Below are 16,930 nucleotides of genomic sequence, written 5' to 3' on the forward strand. Positions count from 1 at the left end.
AGCCGGAGTGGCTAATCGGGAGATTCGGGAGGATTCCCGATGGGCCGGCTCATGTCAATCTCTAGTTTGGGCCGATTGGGAGGGGACAATAATTTTGGGCCGGATTTGGTCATAAAACTCCCGGGCTGAAAAAGTGTCCCACTCCGGCCCTGCACACACCACTCCGTTTTTGCAGAGTGCTCTTTCCAGGAGTTTCCACTAGAGGCCACTCTTTATTTCAAACACAGTAATCAATCCTACGGGGTTTAATACTGCAGGGTGTTATCATCACCATTAGAGAATTGCAGTCCAGCCACGAAATCATCTCACTGTACACAAGTAGGTCCTTTTTTGCCTGTCATACATGTTGAACGTCCTTTGTCCGAGTTACACTTTCATGCCGAGCTGCCATTATGATGGCTGATTCTGGGGAGTTTTCTTTTTTGATTCCTGGGCAAGCGCTCCCGAGTCGCCCTAGAACAAACAATGAAGTTGCCATGCCAACAAGAAGCAGAACTCTCTGAGCAAACACTCAAAGTGCGCGCAGAAAGGCAGCTCACAATGCCGTGCGCAACTGTGGCTCAGGGGCGGACGAGAGGACCATTACGCAGGTATCAGTTATATTTGGCATATCAGTTGTGCCCAAACAGATCTCGGCACACCCTGAGCATTCAACGCATTTCGTGGAGATAAACTATGCGAAAAAATAAATAAATCTGGATTTTGATATGTTAGGTTACATTAGTATAAATCAATGCATCATCAAATCAAATCATCAAACGTGCATTAAGTACGTTATCTGTGAATGTGTAAGTTATGTGCAAATTACACTGTCTATTAACACTAGGACATTCCAAGAAAACGGGACGGCATGGGAAAATGCATCACTGATAATTACATCCCACACTATCACCGCATGCATAGGTCACTGCATGCATCATAGATGAAGTGAAATCAATCAGCACCTACTATGGCCTTTAAACGACTAAGTATATGTCAAATACAGACACGAATGTCCCAATCCTTATAATTAACTAAGAAAAAGTTCTATAGACAACATTATGCCATTACGAGGGGGATGGTTGAATCAAAGTTGTGGAAAATCTCTGAGGGGTAAAAGGGTAACCAAAAACCTATACCCGCCCCTGGCAACGCTGACCGCTACGCTCACGTACTGACACAAAGGTACAGACAGACAAGAGCTTAATCTTTAATTGCCAAGTTTCATTGAAGTTGGAAACACCGGTGACGGAATAACTTTCTTTTTCTACTTTCACCCTTCTTTTATTCTGTCTTTTCCAGATATGAAATAACAGTTAAAATCACAAATACCCAGTGAAATATAATTCACGATGTCGTTTAACGTGCTGTCATCTTCGGCATTCCATTCCGAACAAGGTGCGCGCTGAATGTTTCACCTCGAGGTCTGAGAACACCGAGGACTTCCCAGGTAGGTAGGTTAAACTCACTTTCCCCTTCCTAACTCACATTTTAAACATAAGTTTTAATTACTTTATTGTGGATACTGCTTTTTTATTCTTAAGTACTTTTATTCTTTGATTCTTATGTACGTCGTAGCGCTGTCTTTGAACGTAACAGCTCGCCTAAACCAAAATAATGCGGTGACGTTCCACATAAGCAATCAAAAAACTTTTTCATGAATGCCTGAAAAGACTATTTTAAAAAATCGTTTTTTATACAATAGGCTATGTTGAGAGGTTATGTGAACGAATTTCTTGTGACGAATGAAGAATAGATTCAAAGCGAACTAAAGAAATCAAAGTCTATATACGAGGAATTCGAAACATATTTTCATGTTGGTCTCATCCACGAGAAGACTTTCCCTCACTCTCTTATCTTGACCACAAAATCTATCAGCATGTCAGCCATACAAGTAAGGTCACTATGATCGTGGTATTAGATACGGTGCGAAACTCTCATTAGCTAAATTTCGCTCGTCTCCAAGATCATAACCTGTCATACAGCATTAATGGACTCGAAAATTATATTATCACAAAAGATTAATGGAGAGAGACATTGCAAATCTAAATTAAATCATTTAAATATATTCATTTTCAACAGTCATTCTCTGCATTTGCTCTAATTATCATTTTAAAGCCCATCAGCATTATGTGTGCTCTCTAATTCACGCTGAATCCGCGTTCCGTTCTGCTCATCAGAATGCTGCCTCTGGCCCACCACTGTCTTTGCCTGAAGCAGTGCTAAGGGAAATGAATGGGAAAGCCTGCAACCTTCTGGTCTCTCCCTCCGGCGTGCCCGAGTCTCTGGGTGCCACCACTGGGCCGCAGGCGCCCCATATCCGGGTGCGTGCCGGATGCCCCCACTCACCCCCACAAAATGGCGCCCCAGGCCCCATGCCCGGCTCTGCAGCGGGGAACGCCAGTGCCCTGCCCGCTCTGAGCCTACGCAGGCAAGTGCTTACCAACGGGAAGCACCACGGCAACCTCAGCCTCTCACGATCGTCGGGGCAACCGTCCCTTCTGGGCCCACCCAGCAATCCAGGTGTGGTGAGGCCCGATGACCCGCAGAGTGGTATTAAAGGTAATAAACCAGATCTACTGATGTTGAAATCACACAGTAATAAACCAGATCTACTGATGTTGAAATCACACTGTAATGAACCAGATCTACTGATATGGAAATCACACTGTAACACTGAGAATGGGTTTATGCTCTTGATGCAGTGATGGAATGCAAGTCCTATCTAGATTATAAACTGATCTGGATTGAGAAAAATGCTAAAACTAATAATGACATCATTAAGATCAAAGGCTGACTTTTTCACACACTGGAGTTTTCCCATTTCATTTATCTAGGCTCCATGATAAAATATGTCACCATGTCGGATCTTGAAAGAGTAGATGGAGTTCATAATTCATAAATAGGAAATGTATCAACGGTGTGTCGTTTCAAATCAAATAGGCAATCTCCATGCCTTCGTGCCTGTCCCAGTCTTTCCATATTTCTCAGCCCAGTGATCTGGAACATGGGACATGATGGTCCTTGAGAGATAGGGTACAGTCCAACGTTGCCATCTTTTGTAAACACCGTAATGTTACCTCTCAGTATGTTACATAAAACAACATAAACATTCATGTTTTGACCATCATCCAGCATACTGACTCACTTTAATAATAAACCAGTGTTGAAATTATTCGCTCTTTGAAAAACGAGCTGTTAAAATGCTTCAGCATTAATGAAGTAATAGCAAACCTCCATGTGAAATGTGTTCCATCGAAATGAGAGATCACAGACACAGTCTAATTCTAAGTCTAATACATTCATCAGGACTTCTTTCACAGCATAATTTAGCCTTGACTTCCCAGAGTAATAACACTGTTGATTTCCAAACTGGATTTTATACTTCAGTATTGTCCAGCAAACACCACTATGCTTTCTCCCTCCAAAACCGTTCTTTCATATTTTGATAATTACCCAAGCAGAAAGATTGCTTCTAAATGGGCCATGGCCAAAGAAAGAAAGAAATGTCATTAGTAATTAACAGAGCAGAACGGTCTCTCCGGGCTCCACAGGTTTGGGATTTTCATGGGCATTCTTGTGTTTTTTTTTATCAGTCAAAAAAGGATGTGTGCTTGTTTATGGCCAACAAAGATTTAATAAACCTGCCAGAAACAACTATTATAAAATGAAATGGAAGAAAGGTGATATTTATTGTGCTTTTATAACCATAGGCCTTTCACAGTGATCTGTATCACTTTATCTGGAAGCGTGAATGTCCTCAGTAAATATTTAGTGTCACAGGCGATTTGAGAAGAGTTGGACGGTATTTCATTAAATCACCATGTCCAAGTTGTGAGATATATTTGCCAGTTTCCAGTATAGTAGCCTACTCCAGTCCAACATTAAATTAATATGATTCTAAATGTAAAGAATGAGAAATGAGAATAAATCTAGCAATGGGAGCAAGACGTTTGAAGGGAGAATAGAAATTAATTAATGGGCTGACAGAATTACATCACCAGCTCTTTATCATAATGTTGTATTATAGTAACGTCATATGATGACACATTTTATTGAATGAACTAATCAGGACTTAATAGTGCTTAATGTTTTTTTTTTTTTATATAAATCAGCTTGAAGTTTGATATTTGGACTCCTTGGTCTCTCATAGTCTGCATTTCTAGTCTTTATTCTCTGAGACCACAAACTAAAATAAAAAATGTTTATTTTAAAATATCTCCTTTATAGCAACAATTAAAATATGTATGAATGTAAAATGGCTTTCCGTCTGCTGTTTCCCAGGTTCTCAGTTACTAGTGTCAAATGGAAAGCTGCTGAGACAGAGTGGGGTATCAAACCTGCAGGTGACGAGCAGTGCTATGGTTGTGCAGAGCCTTCGGCCTGTGTGCCCAGCCACCATCCAAGTCTCCGTGGCTCCTCCACACTCTCTTGGCCTTTTTGTGCCTTTCACAGATGCCAGGTAAAGTAGACCAAACATTTGGATGATGAACCAAACAAACAATTGTAAAAATCTTACTTTCCTTTTTTTTTTTCCTCTTGATAATCCGTGAATGTTCTGGTCATGATACGGACTGGATCAGTCAACTTTGCAGCTGAGAAGTCAATGCTTGTGCACTGGTGCAGGTCTGTGCTGTCCAGGGAGTCCTTGGCTTCCACCACCCTCAGCCTTGCTGAGAGCCAGTCGATACGGAGCAGCAAGCTGGACTGGCCTTATGGCTATCGGGTGCTTCCGCCGCTCGGGCAGTCGAACAGCTCCAGCCAGACGGCCGACGGAGTGGAGCCTCTTAACATCCCACTATGCACTGCGATGTCTGGGGCCACCAGTGCCTCCAACCCAACTTCTCTTCCCGCTTATCTGTTTCAGGAGGACGCCCACAGCCCCCGCCACTCCGGACGCGCAAAAAAAAGGGCCCTGTCGGTTTCGCCCCTGTCTGACGGCATCGCCATTGACCTGAACTCCATTATTCGAACCTCACCCACCTCACTGGTGGCTTACATTGTGGGTTCTCAGAGTTCTCCAGCCACCCAGCCAACTCCCTCTCCCCTGCAGTCTGAGGTATGTGGGCATCTTCTGGGCGTCAAGGGAAGATGTATCCCTAATCCCAGCTTCATTAGCCCAAGTCCCAAAGTTGGCTCCGCGCTTGCCGAGGCCTTAAGCAGTTACTGCCACCCAGAAACAGTGGCCTCCTGCATGCGGAGGTTGGAAGAATCGGGTTCCCATGACAACCAATCAGGAGGGAGCAATCTGGTGGTGGAGCATCAGTTTTTGCCTGAACAAGAGTTCCCAATAATCAACACCGCAGTGGCAGCTAACGCCATCCCACAAAACAGCCTGCCAATGCCTGAACAGCCTCAGCTTGGAATGACAGCCACCATCGAGCCCCTCGGCCCCCCCCGGGTAGCTCCGCCCCCCTATTATTCCCACCATGTACATCGATCACATGGTGGTCACCTGGGACGTGCTCGGAACCATACAGATCAGAAGTCTCTGCCACCTGCGGACAATCCTGGCATTCTTCCCCTGGCTCTATGCCCCATGCTGGAGGAGGAAGAGGGTGAGCTCGATGATTTCAACGGGGTGCACTGCTGCCGTTGGCTGGACTGTAGCGCCACCTATGGCCACAAAGAGGAGCTGGTCAAGCATATTGAGAAGCTGCATGTCGAACAGCGCAAAGGAGAGGACTTCACCTGCTTCTGGGCAGGATGTCCACGGAGACAGAAGCCTTTCAATGCTCGGTACAAACTCCTGATCCACATGAGGGTACATTCTGGGGAGAAACCCAACAAATGCATGGTATGCAGTCTCTGACCTAAAATGCCTGTGCCGTTACTCTGATTAACATATATCCATCCTTAGATTTCAAAGATATAATATGACTCTAGCCTTCCAGTCTCTACCATGTCTCTAAACCTCATGGGGCTCCTAGGTAGGATTATTCTTATTCTAAGGCTACCAAAGCATTTAAATTGGACTTTTACTATTTGAAACAAAGTTTGGGACTTCCAAACTATTTAAGATGCCATCCAGTTAAAAGTCAATGGTGTGCTGTAATATGTCATCATGCTGAATCTACGCAGTGCTGCTCTTCAACTTTAGGTGGATTTTCCTTTTGTAGCTTTGGCCTTTGGCTCATTAGCAGGAGTCTCTGATGATTCACACACACACACACACACACACACACACACACACACACACACACACACACACACACAGGACATCTACTTAAGCACTGGCAGAGAAACACTCTGCTTCCCGCCACTGACTTCTCTGAGCTGGACGGGCTGTCAGTAGTCGAGATCCTGCCAGAGGGTTCGGCCTAGATGTCAACAGGCTCCAAGTTACAACCATCTTACCTTTATAGGCTTTTATTTAACACCAGTGAGAGTTATTTCTGTGGATACAGCTACACGTTTTACCTCAGAGCCAGAGGCCTGTATAGACACCAGAACAAGGAGATCCATCCCCTGCCTCAGACGTTTCTGTGAGAGTCAACAAGTTGAGGTTCGTAAAACGGCCGTCTATGGTCATTTCTTGCCTCGTCTGATCTTGGCAATCATTAATGGCACACATACCTGTGGTCGACCTTTCTCTCCAAACACTTACTCATTACTTAAAACTGCCCCTGTTGCCATGGAGCCCAGAACAGTTGGATGGTTTTGTCAAGCGCATAATTACAGACCAAAGAGGAGGAAAACGGTCACAGCCACTACCCAAGCTGAAAATCTCCATTCGCTTTCTGTGGTCTTTTGTCATTTGCGGAAGTTTTCCTTAGCCATAAGAAGGCAACCAGCTTTTGTCAAAGATTTATAATAAGGTCAGTTTCTCCCACAAATAATATAAAATCCAAACAAGCCAGACCTGAATGACCAAAAAGATATGTGTACTTTGAAATTGGTATTAAATAGATCCTATTACAGTTCACAATAGCAGAGAGCCAGCCAAAACGTGTCTCAGCTTGTTGAGTCATAATCTCTGAATGTGAGCTTGCTTTTTACTTATATATATCTATATATAAAAATATATTTATATATATTTGTACATAGAGGTTGTACTCAAGCTGTAGTCTTTTAGGATATCTTTAAGATATGTTTTCTTTTCTTTTGAGATATTTTTAAAAAGTCATTTTTTAGTTGTGATATTTCCTGTTTATCACATATTCCTGTTGCAGAATATCATTAGTTATCACAATTATCCCTCCATAACTCCTCATCAATTCATACTGCATCAGACAATAGACTGCAGTGCGGCAATAACAACTCTCTTTTGTATCAGAAGAGCAGGTAATCGTGATCAGGGTTACCATGGAAGCCAGTGGAAACTTTGGGCTGTCCACCAGAAATAGCAGCTTGAAAAGCACGCTGTCAGGAGCTTTGGCAGGGATCTTTAAAGATCGTTATTTAAGTCGTATGTCTGATCCAGCAGCTGTTATTGACTGTCTTCTGTTTTTTTTTTTCCTCCCCTTCATCAGAAACTGGAGGAAATCATATTTTGTTTCCTCTTACAGCTCTAAATTATGCCTGTCTCTCATGCACTACCAACTAATGTTTTAGTAGCAAATTTGGCTTTGCTTTGAATTTCCAACCGATAAGAAGGTAGTCAGGTTAAACAGAATGTTTTACACTTTGAGATGTAGATGGAGATGTCTTGACCCTAAGAACATTTGTGGTGATTTGCTTGGCTCGTATACCCTGAGAAACTTGAAATTCTGGCCCTGTCTGAGGTACTGAATGCTACGCTAATCATGTGACCTGCTAGGTTTGGCGGTGTTAAACAAATGTAGGGAGGGAAAGTATACTGGCATCCAGAAGCAAGTCTTGCTTTATTGTTTGATTTTTTTTAACAAGTGCCTTTTATCCCTGAAGTGACAAGCCTTTGTTCATAAGAATATGGGTGTTGATCCACTGTTACCTCAAATCACCTTTATCTTGACACATCATCTTCCGATGACTAATTACATTCAAGCTGATTCGCTGTTCCATTCTGCTGTTTTACAACACGCAGTTATTTTATTTGCCATAAACTACCCCCAACTACTCAGACCACTTGAAAATGTCCAAAGATTGCCATGGCAATAAACAATATTGGTGGGGTGGGGGGTGGGGGACAGGGCGTGGGGGGGCAGTTTGTTGTTGATGTGTCACAGAAGCCAGGACTTGGCCTGAATCAAAGGAAGGACGAGAGGGAGAGATGTTAGCAGACTGACTGCCTGGCATGGGACAAGGGTGCCATTTTGCGGCAGGCCATGGCTGCCTGCCACGGCGTGTCAGTGGGCTGGCTGTGCCTCCAGGCCGTGCGCTGTAGCCGCATCGCCGCGTTGCCCATGTCTTTTCAGCCCCACGGCCTTTCTGAGGAGCTGTCGTGGGTCTGGAGCATTATTAAACAGATGTGAAAGGCTCCTCCAGGCGTGCACTCCTTGTGTCGTGGTGTGTTTTCACCATGGTCCTGATCCGAATGCTTATTGATCCGGCCGCTTTTCTCCCGCCTCACGTTCCCCTTGTGCTCGGCGGGCTGCCGTGGTCGTGCTGAGCTAGTTTAGCCCCCTAATGAGTAAATAGTGATTAAAGCAGATAGCAGTTATCATTTCAGGATTCAATATCTGTTTGTTATAAAGTGGAGAGCCCTTGACAGGATAAAAAGCCAAGCACAGTGAAAATGCATGGCTTCTTTTAGACACATCTCAGTATCTCAACACCAGTAAACATTCAGTGTACAGCCATTTAGAAGTAGCAATTAAGCAGAATACTTGCTGGGTTCTCTTTTATTTCACATTTTGAGAGATTATTTTCCATTCGCGTGAAAAGACTACGAAGCAGCAGCATCCATTCCCTGGTTTCTTTGATAACCAAGTGTTTAATCCCAATTCCAGACACTCGGCTTCTCACACAAACATCATGTAATGAGGAGCTGGTCTAAGAGAAGCCAAAGACGATGGCAGAGGAACTGAGTAGCTGTCTCCACTAAACTTGGTGCCAAGCTGCACTGGCTCTTGCTTTCATTCGGTTATTTATTTATTTCCTTTACAAACACAGCCAAAGTGACATGTCCTATATTTTGTGGACATCGGTTAATGCAGACGCAACAAACTGCTCCCCAGGGAAGCAAATTATTCCAACACCACTGCATTCCTCTGTGAGAAAACCACATTAAGGAATGACAGGATAATCGTTTTGTTCTTCACAGTGCAAGCCAACAAGTTTAGTAGAATTAAGGGTCAATCATGGAGCCCCCAGTCGAGTACAGTCAAGGTGATTATACACAGCTGGTTGCTGTAGTTTCTAAGCACCCAGGACAGTCTTAGCAGTAAAAATGCGCAATCACAACCAATCATACAGCCGCCTGTTCTCACACTCTGAAAGATCGATTTGGTGTGACTAGTTACGCATTAAAAAAAACTGCATTGGGAAGACTTAAGGGAAAAGGAGTCAGGAGTGTTTCACAAGGAATCAAACAGCAAAAGGAACGAACGTTCAGACAAATTTCGACTCTCCGGCATGAGAGCAGTGGTGTGAAAACAATCTCGGCTCGCGCAATTAGACGCTGGATAGTGAGCGTGGTTTCCGTTTCTAGCCCCAGTCTAAATAAGGTCATCAGTTCTGTTCACAACTCAGTGGCTTTTGCGCGATTTCAGCCTGGCTAATGCACATTGCAGACTTGGCCCTAAAGAGCAAGCAGGGCAGGGGTATTACATGCTTCGAGGGTGAGCTCATCTCACTGTACTGTAGCCATACCGATTTTTTTTTCATGACGAAATGGGAAAACCCAGACGCTGATACTTCACTAATGAGGCACACTGAGAGAGACCTTCTGCCTCTCATCACTGCTGAAACACCACTTATGTGTAGTAGCAGCACAGGAAGAGAAACGGATTTTATGGGCCTCTTTAACTATGCTACCAGATTTTGGCAGATTTATGTAGTCTTTTAGATATGCAGGAAGCAGACATCACGCTCAGGGAGGGTGTGGGACCACGGGAGTCATGTGTAGGTGCTTGATTGGCTTGAACAGTAGAACACTGCCCCCTCCTGGTTAAAGCATGTGGAAACACTGCTTGGCCCCCTCAGGTCCAGCAGAAGTGCATTCTCAGTTCAACAGTAGTTGCTTTCTAAGCCACCATATCTTTCTTTCTGTCTTTCTCTCTCTCACACATTCTCTCTCTGTCTTTCTTCACACACTGGCCAGTTCGATGGCTGCCACAAGGCTTTCTCCCGTCTGGAGAACCTAAAGATCCACCTGCGTAGCCACACAGGAGAGAAGCCGTACACGTGCCAACACCCGGGCTGCCACAAAGCCTTCAGCAACTCCAGCGACCGGGCCAAGCACCAGCGCACACATCTCGACACTGTGAGTCCAGGCCTGGATCCTACCACACACACACCGCCCCCATAAACGAGCTTCAGCGTGGGCGCTCCTGGAGTGCCTCATGGCTACATGCGTGTGCCTGTGCATATCTGTGCAGAAACCATACGTGTGCCAGATTCAGGGCTGCCTGAAGCGCTACACAGATCCCAGCTCTCTGCGGAAACACGTGAAGTCACACTCCACCAGGGAACAGCAGGCCCGGAAGAAGGTGAGAGCACACGCCACTGGATTATCATCTCGGCACTACATCTGCTCGTTACACGTGCCGTTTAGGAAATAATTTCTCAACAAACACCGGGTTCCTCGGAGGCCTTGCGATATACAAGTTCATCACAATCAAAGAGGAAGCCAATAGGCTGGTGTTTTTCTCTTGGTAGATACATGCCATCATGTGCTTACGATACACATGCACCAGTTTTCAGGAGATGCGCTGATAAAAACGGTGAACTTATAACTTGTGTAGGAGCAGAGCTCATTATCACAGAAAAGATAAAAAAAACATCACCATAGATACAGCAACTTAACGTATGCTGCTTCTTGACTGGAACAGAAAATAATATGTATCGGTTGCATGTGTTTTCCTCAGTTAATGTCAGTGACGTGCTTAAAATAGCATGCTTATATTCTAACACGAGAGCTACACTAGAATTCAAGCATGCTATTTTTAAGCACATCGCTGACATTAAGTGAAGAGAACACATGCTACCAATATTAATATGCATTAACATTAACATATTATGGCTATGTGCTGTCCTTCCATAGTTAACCCCAAAAGAGGAACTATGTTTGTTCGGGTGTCAGTTTGGAAGGTGCTAAGGAAGCTAGTTTGCATAATTAGGATCCAAAACCGTTTTCAGCAGATTAACAGAGCCACAGCCAGAGTGTTGTTCAACGCCTTTTCCCTGTTATACAGCTGAGAGCCAGCACAGAGGTCTCCCGAGACGAACTCTCCAAATGCCTGTCCATTCAGCCCCTTCAGACCAGCCTGTCCATGCTGGATTTGATTCCGGGCGACTTGTGCCCACCCCTGGGGCAGGCCACGGACTCTTACGCAGGTGCAGAGCGTTTTGTCTACGTGTGCGCAAGCGCGATCGCTAGCCCGTGGTGTGAATTGGATGCCTTTGGTCTCCTCTGTGTGCATGACAGGTGTGTTCTCCGCTGGCGGGGCCGATGACCTCCAAAGACTCGCCCCGCTCCCCACTGTGGCCCAAGCTCACCCGTCAACTCACGGAGCGCGGCTGCGGCCACCTCCCCTGCCTTCTCTCAGCTGCAGGTGCCGCCTTTTTATAGGCTCACTGTCCGCGCAGTTAGATCAAATAGTCGATGACGCTAATGTTAGCTACATTGGAATTGTGATCTATCTTGTTCAATCACAAAATGAAATTCCCTTAGGAAAATGTCATAGGATATTAACTAAGCAATTTAACAAAAAAAAGAAAGTGGTTTAAACATAACACTCTAACCAAGCCCCAAACTGAATATCAATGTCAAACTAAAAAAATGTGTAAAGCCTTTGAATTGCTGAGAAATTCATTAATTTATTCATTCGGTTGTTGGTAATAGTAGAAGGAGACCATTGTAATCCATGGTGACCACTGTAGCAAATGATTGACAATAAGGGTTTTTAATTGAGTACTCGAAGAGCCGCAGCGGTCCTGTCCTTCTCAAAGACTCCTGCCGAGTCTAAAATTGGTTGCTGGTTCACAGGATGTCTAAAGGAAAGTTGAAAAAAAAGAAGGAATAAAAAAGGACTACTCATGCTAAATCTCAGCCATACGCAGAGGAAATGAAGGTACATTTGTACTCATTTGAAACCGCAGATCAGGCCAGACGGAGAAACGCTCACTGCCACATACGTTGGACTAACTTCTATACGCTTCTGTCGGAGTCTCTTTGCAAGGGTGATGAATTGGTCCGCATAATCCTTGCCATTCTCATTGATGCACTGTGACCCCCACCCGCACCCCCTCCCACAACCACCCCTCCCCCCCACCACCACCACCACCACCACCACCACCACACTACAGTTTGGTTTGCTCTCAATGAAGGAACCTGCCTTGGACTGAATTGCTTTTTAGTTTGCATTCAGTTTGGGTTCACCTTGGCAGAGAGGGCGGCGATGGCTGATTAAAACGCTCCAGCGCTCATTCTCTGATCTGCAACAAATGCGCCCTCGCGCATCGGTTGTCATGGCTTTATGGCTGCGAACTCGCAGTCGAAATAATCTGATTAAAATACAGCACCGTTTTGCCTCGCCGTGAAAGGCACCAATGGGCTTTTTGTGAGCCGAACACGTCCACTGTGGCAAAGGAGCTCGGGGGAGAGAGGGACGCCAGGCGTTAACCGACTGCCAGGGAAACCCGTTCCTTCAGGGGCCCACTTCAAAGACGGCCGGAGGGGACCCGCTCCTGCGTGGGCCATGCCAGATGCTCCTGGCTGCGTGCTGCCTGCGATTGTTCCAGCGGCGACGGTGGGCCTGCCGCGCACCGCGGGAACCCCACAAAGACAACCGTCCAATGGGAGCAAGTTGTACTCAGCCTGACTGGTCTTAAGAGCCCCCCATTAATTGATAGTGCAGCCCCCAAGCAGAAGCTAGGAGAAATGCACTAAGTGCTTTAAAGAATTGAGAAAATGGGATGAAAGGGTGAGACAGGCGGAGTGCTGTAATTACCTCTCTATGTGTTAAATCAATTGTAAAATCCTTGTGGCCCTTTATTTCATAATTCTTCTAAAAAGGGCAGTCTTTCTCATCTACTGCCACAGTTTTGAGGCAGATGTTCCATCCAGGCCATCCCTTTGTTCTCAGAGAGCTTGCAATAGGAATCGCATCATAACCTATTGATTTGTTTGTCTTGCCCCGTACAAACTGACTTTTGAATGTGGATCTTCGCATCTATGAAGATGCTGCAGTGCTGCAGTGTCCAGCGGTAGATCTTCTAAAATGTCACTTTCTCAGGTTCGACGCTCCTGGATTCCAGAAGCCAAGCTCCTCCCCCAACCACCAACCTGCTCCTCCTCCTCATTCACACCAGCACATGGACGCAGGGCAAAAGCCCAGTGCACTACCCAGATACCCCCACCTCTCCGCTTCCTCTCTCTCTCCACATCAGGACAGTACGTGTCTCATTGTTTATGTTTATAATAGATTTTGTAGTAATAACAATAACTGTAACACCATAATCAGTATATAGAGAGTGGGAAAAGGTTGCAATGTCAAAATGAATAAAACGCATCAGAAGGGTTGGTTTTCTTCTAAGACCTATCTTCCAGCACATAATGCATTAAAATTCACAAGTGAGTTCCCAGAAGCAAAGAAAGGATTCCTGAAAGAAAAAGAAAAACACGTTCTAAGAATCAGAGCTGTAGAGCTAAATTTGAGCAAACTCCTGTAACATGTAAAGTAGGCACACATACATGTACACATATGTGTAAGCTGTAGGCAGGCTGAGTGTGAGGAGAGAAAAGAAGACCACCCACAAGAAGACAGGGAATCTACATGTATGTGCATGATGTTATAATTGAAACTTATTTTCGCGACGTAGGTGGGTTGCTGCCGCTGTTTCCCCCGCCCCCTCTTATCTGCATTGCATCCCGACTCCATGTCTCATTAGCTGACGGGTGTTTGCGGCAGGGCTAGGTGAGGCGGCATGCGTATGCAAGCCAGAGTTCCTGCTGCACATGGTCTTTACAGCAGGGGCAGAAGACCAGCTGAATGATTCATGAATCTGTACTTCTAATGCAAGAGCAACAGATGGCTGTCGGTTAGGCGGAGTCAAAAATAGACCCCTCTAATACAGTCCGTAGCTTGTACTGTGTAAGGCTGCTCCCGGTTTATTCGAAGCTCACACTCTTGCTCAAAAGGGGATGTCGGAGCAGATTCCACACGGTGCTTGTGCTTTTTATGATTGGCATGGCAGAGAGAGCTTTTAAGTTAAAGAAGCGATACTGAAATGTTCTAATGATGGCACTGAAAACCCATAAAAAAAGTAACCTCTTGTGTTTTTTCGTGTCTGTTTGTCAAAACACTCCTCAGGTTTCCCCAGTCATGTCCAGACGGTGTGTTCCCCTTCCTACAGTGACTCACCACAGCCAATGAAGCTGGTTGCCTCCTGTTCCATGATGCAGATCCCAGGGCTGGAGGACAGTCTGGCTTCCTCAGTCACGACTCAGAGGGGAGACAACCTGGACCACAGGCCCCTGTCGCAAATCCCAGGTGCGGGAGCGTTCATGTCATGTTAACACCAGAGCAGCTCACCTTTCATTTACCATAGAGAGCCTTTCCATGGGGAGAAATCCACAGCTCTAAGCGTATGCTGTATGCTTGCGAATGCAGTGTTCCATCAACAGGGTCGATCGGATGATCCCTTGGGGAATCGGGACCATTCGGTGACAGAAGACAACTATCTTCACATACACACTCCAGATCAATGCCCAAGCTAGCTGTCCTGTGCCTACATGGAAAGGTGAAAGCCACTTAATGTTTTCTTCTGTCCACATGAACGTACATCTACTTCATGCTTCTGATGCACTTCTTAATTTGTGTGTGTATTTCTAAAGACAAGATATGGTCTCTTTTGCATGTTACATTGCTTAATCATTCTAAACATCTTGAATTGCTGATATCCAATCAATCTGAAAAATAGGATTGTGATTTTTTTTTGTGCTTCACTGGAGGACAATGACCCCTCTTGGATAAGTATGTCAATATAAAACAAATATGCCTGAAAGGTGCTTAAGTTTTTATATGAAGCATTAAACCACTACATAATGAAGACATCAACTGCACTGTATTCGTTTAAACTCACTGTGAGGTTAGAGGCATCCTTCTGTTCTAAAGTTCCTAGAGACAGCTCTCTGGTAGAGCCAGAAGTCAATTACTTGAACAAAAGCAAAGGTTTCCCTACTATTTTTGCAACACCGATAACTGTGGAGCTAAAACCTTTATTATTTTGACTTACAATGGAGCATATCGGTTGCAAAAAAGAAAGCATCTAAAGGTGTAACTGTCAAGAGTCTTTGGGAACATATCAAAGAGCTAAGCTTTGTCTTTCAGGCCATTTGAAAAGGTTCAAGGAGCCCATGTAAAATGCCTGTACAGAAAATGTGCCCCTGCTGACATCTACTCATTACATAGGCCATATTTGGTCGTTTCATTCTAAATGTCTATTGAAGCCCGACATACTCCACAACCTCAAACTGCATTCTATCACATCAATATGAATAACGAGAGAACACAGTTCCAACAATAAAGTTTTTGACAAGAGCCACTTGTGACAAAGTCAAGCAACAAGCGTGTGAGCACGTCTAGAAAAGGGTGATGATGTGACTCACAGTAATTAGATTTAATAAAGCGAGCAGCATTTTTAGTTCTATATTTATGCTAATTTAGAGTCCTTGACATCACTACACTCATATCAGGAGTGTTGTTACATTTGTAGCGATTCCATATCTTTACCCAGAATCCTATGCACAAGAATTCCATTTAGTAGTGCAGGAAGCCAAGAACAGGAAATATATACAACCTTCTGGCCTGCAATATCCTTATTTAAACAAACAAAAGGCTTTAGAAATTATTGCTTGCAATTTTAATATGGTTTAAAATAAGAGTAGTCTAATAGCTTATGGGCTTATCTTATTTCTGCCTAACATTTTAACCCTTGACAAATGCACATGCCTATTAGTATGCAAAGCCTCTAGGACATAGAGGTACCACATAAAACAATACTTGTTTGATCTTACTTGAATTGTACCAGTATCACAATAAAATAAATTCAAGACTGTAAACCATTGGCCCACTTTACTTTGTCTGTAGTCTTGATTGGTTTATTTGAGTGAGTGAGCGCGCGCGCGAGCACAAAGCTTCGATCACAGTGCTTTAGACGTCACTGAGGAATACAATTTTGTGGAGGCAAAAGTGATATTAGGAGAGAATTAGGAGAAGCCATTTTTAAAGCATTTTGGAATTACAGTCACACTAACTGCGTTTAAGACTCGTTATTTTGCTGTTTTAACGTTAGGTGGATAGTTACTAAACTTATATTTGAACAAATGTCTAATTCCGTAATCAGTAAGTTAATATGAGCCATCGGTAAGTAGCTTACAACGTAATCAAGTTGGACACACGAGAGCGCAGAAAGGAAAGTAATTTCGTCCCTCGCTCCTTTCTCTGCTCCCTCCACCAACCTTGATGCGGTTGATGTCAAAATGGGAAGTCCCGCCTTGACAGCGACGTTATAAAGCATTCATGAATTATTTTGCCAAATGAATCAATTGTTGACTTGGAGTTGATTCAGACATATGGAATGTGTCTCAACAGGAAGGATTAATAGCTCCGTTCAGATTTAATCAGTTTATTTAACACTTTCTGCACCAGAGGGGCTTTACAAACCTAGTCGGTTAAGACTGTTGACCATATTTTGGTTGTATTTCACTGTATATCCGACAGCTTTTATTTTATTTGCAAACGTGTATTCGGTAAATTAGGTTGAATTTAGGTTGCAATTACTGAACTTTCAGTTGCATTCATTCTCCAAGCAAAAGTTTGCCCCGCCCCTCCGGGTACTTCCGCTTACTCCTTGGTTTGGTTGA

General features: G+C 44.3%; 1 protein-coding gene across 4 annotated transcripts; it reads left to right on the top strand.

Moving 5' to 3' along the window:
• The first annotated feature begins 312 nt into the window (after positions 1-312).
• On the top strand, positions 313-16,142 carry glis3 (GLIS family zinc finger 3). 4 transcript variants are annotated; one of them, XM_077020579.1, is made up of 12 exons: positions 313-590; positions 1,282-1,433; positions 2,160-2,541; positions 4,264-4,441; positions 4,606-5,776; positions 10,163-10,324; positions 10,440-10,550; positions 11,256-11,397; positions 11,489-11,615; positions 13,299-13,456; positions 14,376-14,555; positions 14,676-16,142. In XM_077020579.1, exons 3-12 carry the CDS (start codon positions 2,211-2,213, stop codon positions 14,780-14,782), a joined length of 2,667 nt encoding a protein of 888 aa, XP_076876694.1. In that variant the 5' UTR covers positions 313-590; positions 1,282-1,433; positions 2,160-2,210; the 3' UTR covers positions 14,783-16,142. The 4 variants fall into 4 exon arrangements, with proteins under 4 accessions (XP_076876694.1, XP_076876693.1, XP_076876695.1 ...); XM_077020578.1 differs by lacking the exon at positions 313-590 and having other exon boundaries at positions 1,188-1,433; XM_077020580.1 differs by lacking the exon at positions 313-590 and having other exon boundaries at positions 1,188-1,429.
• Positions 16,143-16,930: the final 788 nt, after the last annotated feature.

The sequence above is a fragment of the Brachyhypopomus gauderio genome, chromosome 10, assembly GCF_052324685.1.
Source record: "Brachyhypopomus gauderio isolate BG-103 chromosome 10, BGAUD_0.2, whole genome shotgun sequence".
Lineage (NCBI taxonomy): Eukaryota > Metazoa > Chordata > Actinopteri > Gymnotiformes > Hypopomidae > Brachyhypopomus > Brachyhypopomus gauderio.

What these genes read in the sequence shown, in the direction of transcription:
- glis3 (XM_077020579.1), top strand. Translation starts at nt 2,211, where the DNA reads ATGAATGGGAAAGCCTGCAACCTTCTGGTCTCTCCCTCCGGCGTGCCC. An exon ending in GTGCCTTTCACAGATGCCAG is followed by an intron (nt 4,442 to 4,605) that starts GTAAAGTAGACC and finishes GCACTGGTGCAG; the next exon opens with GTCTGTGCTGTCCAGGGAGT. An exon ending in CTGCCTTCTCTCAGCTGCAG is followed by an intron (nt 11,616 to 13,298) that starts GTGCCGCCTTTT and finishes TCACTTTCTCAG; the next exon opens with GTTCGACGCTCCTGGATTCC.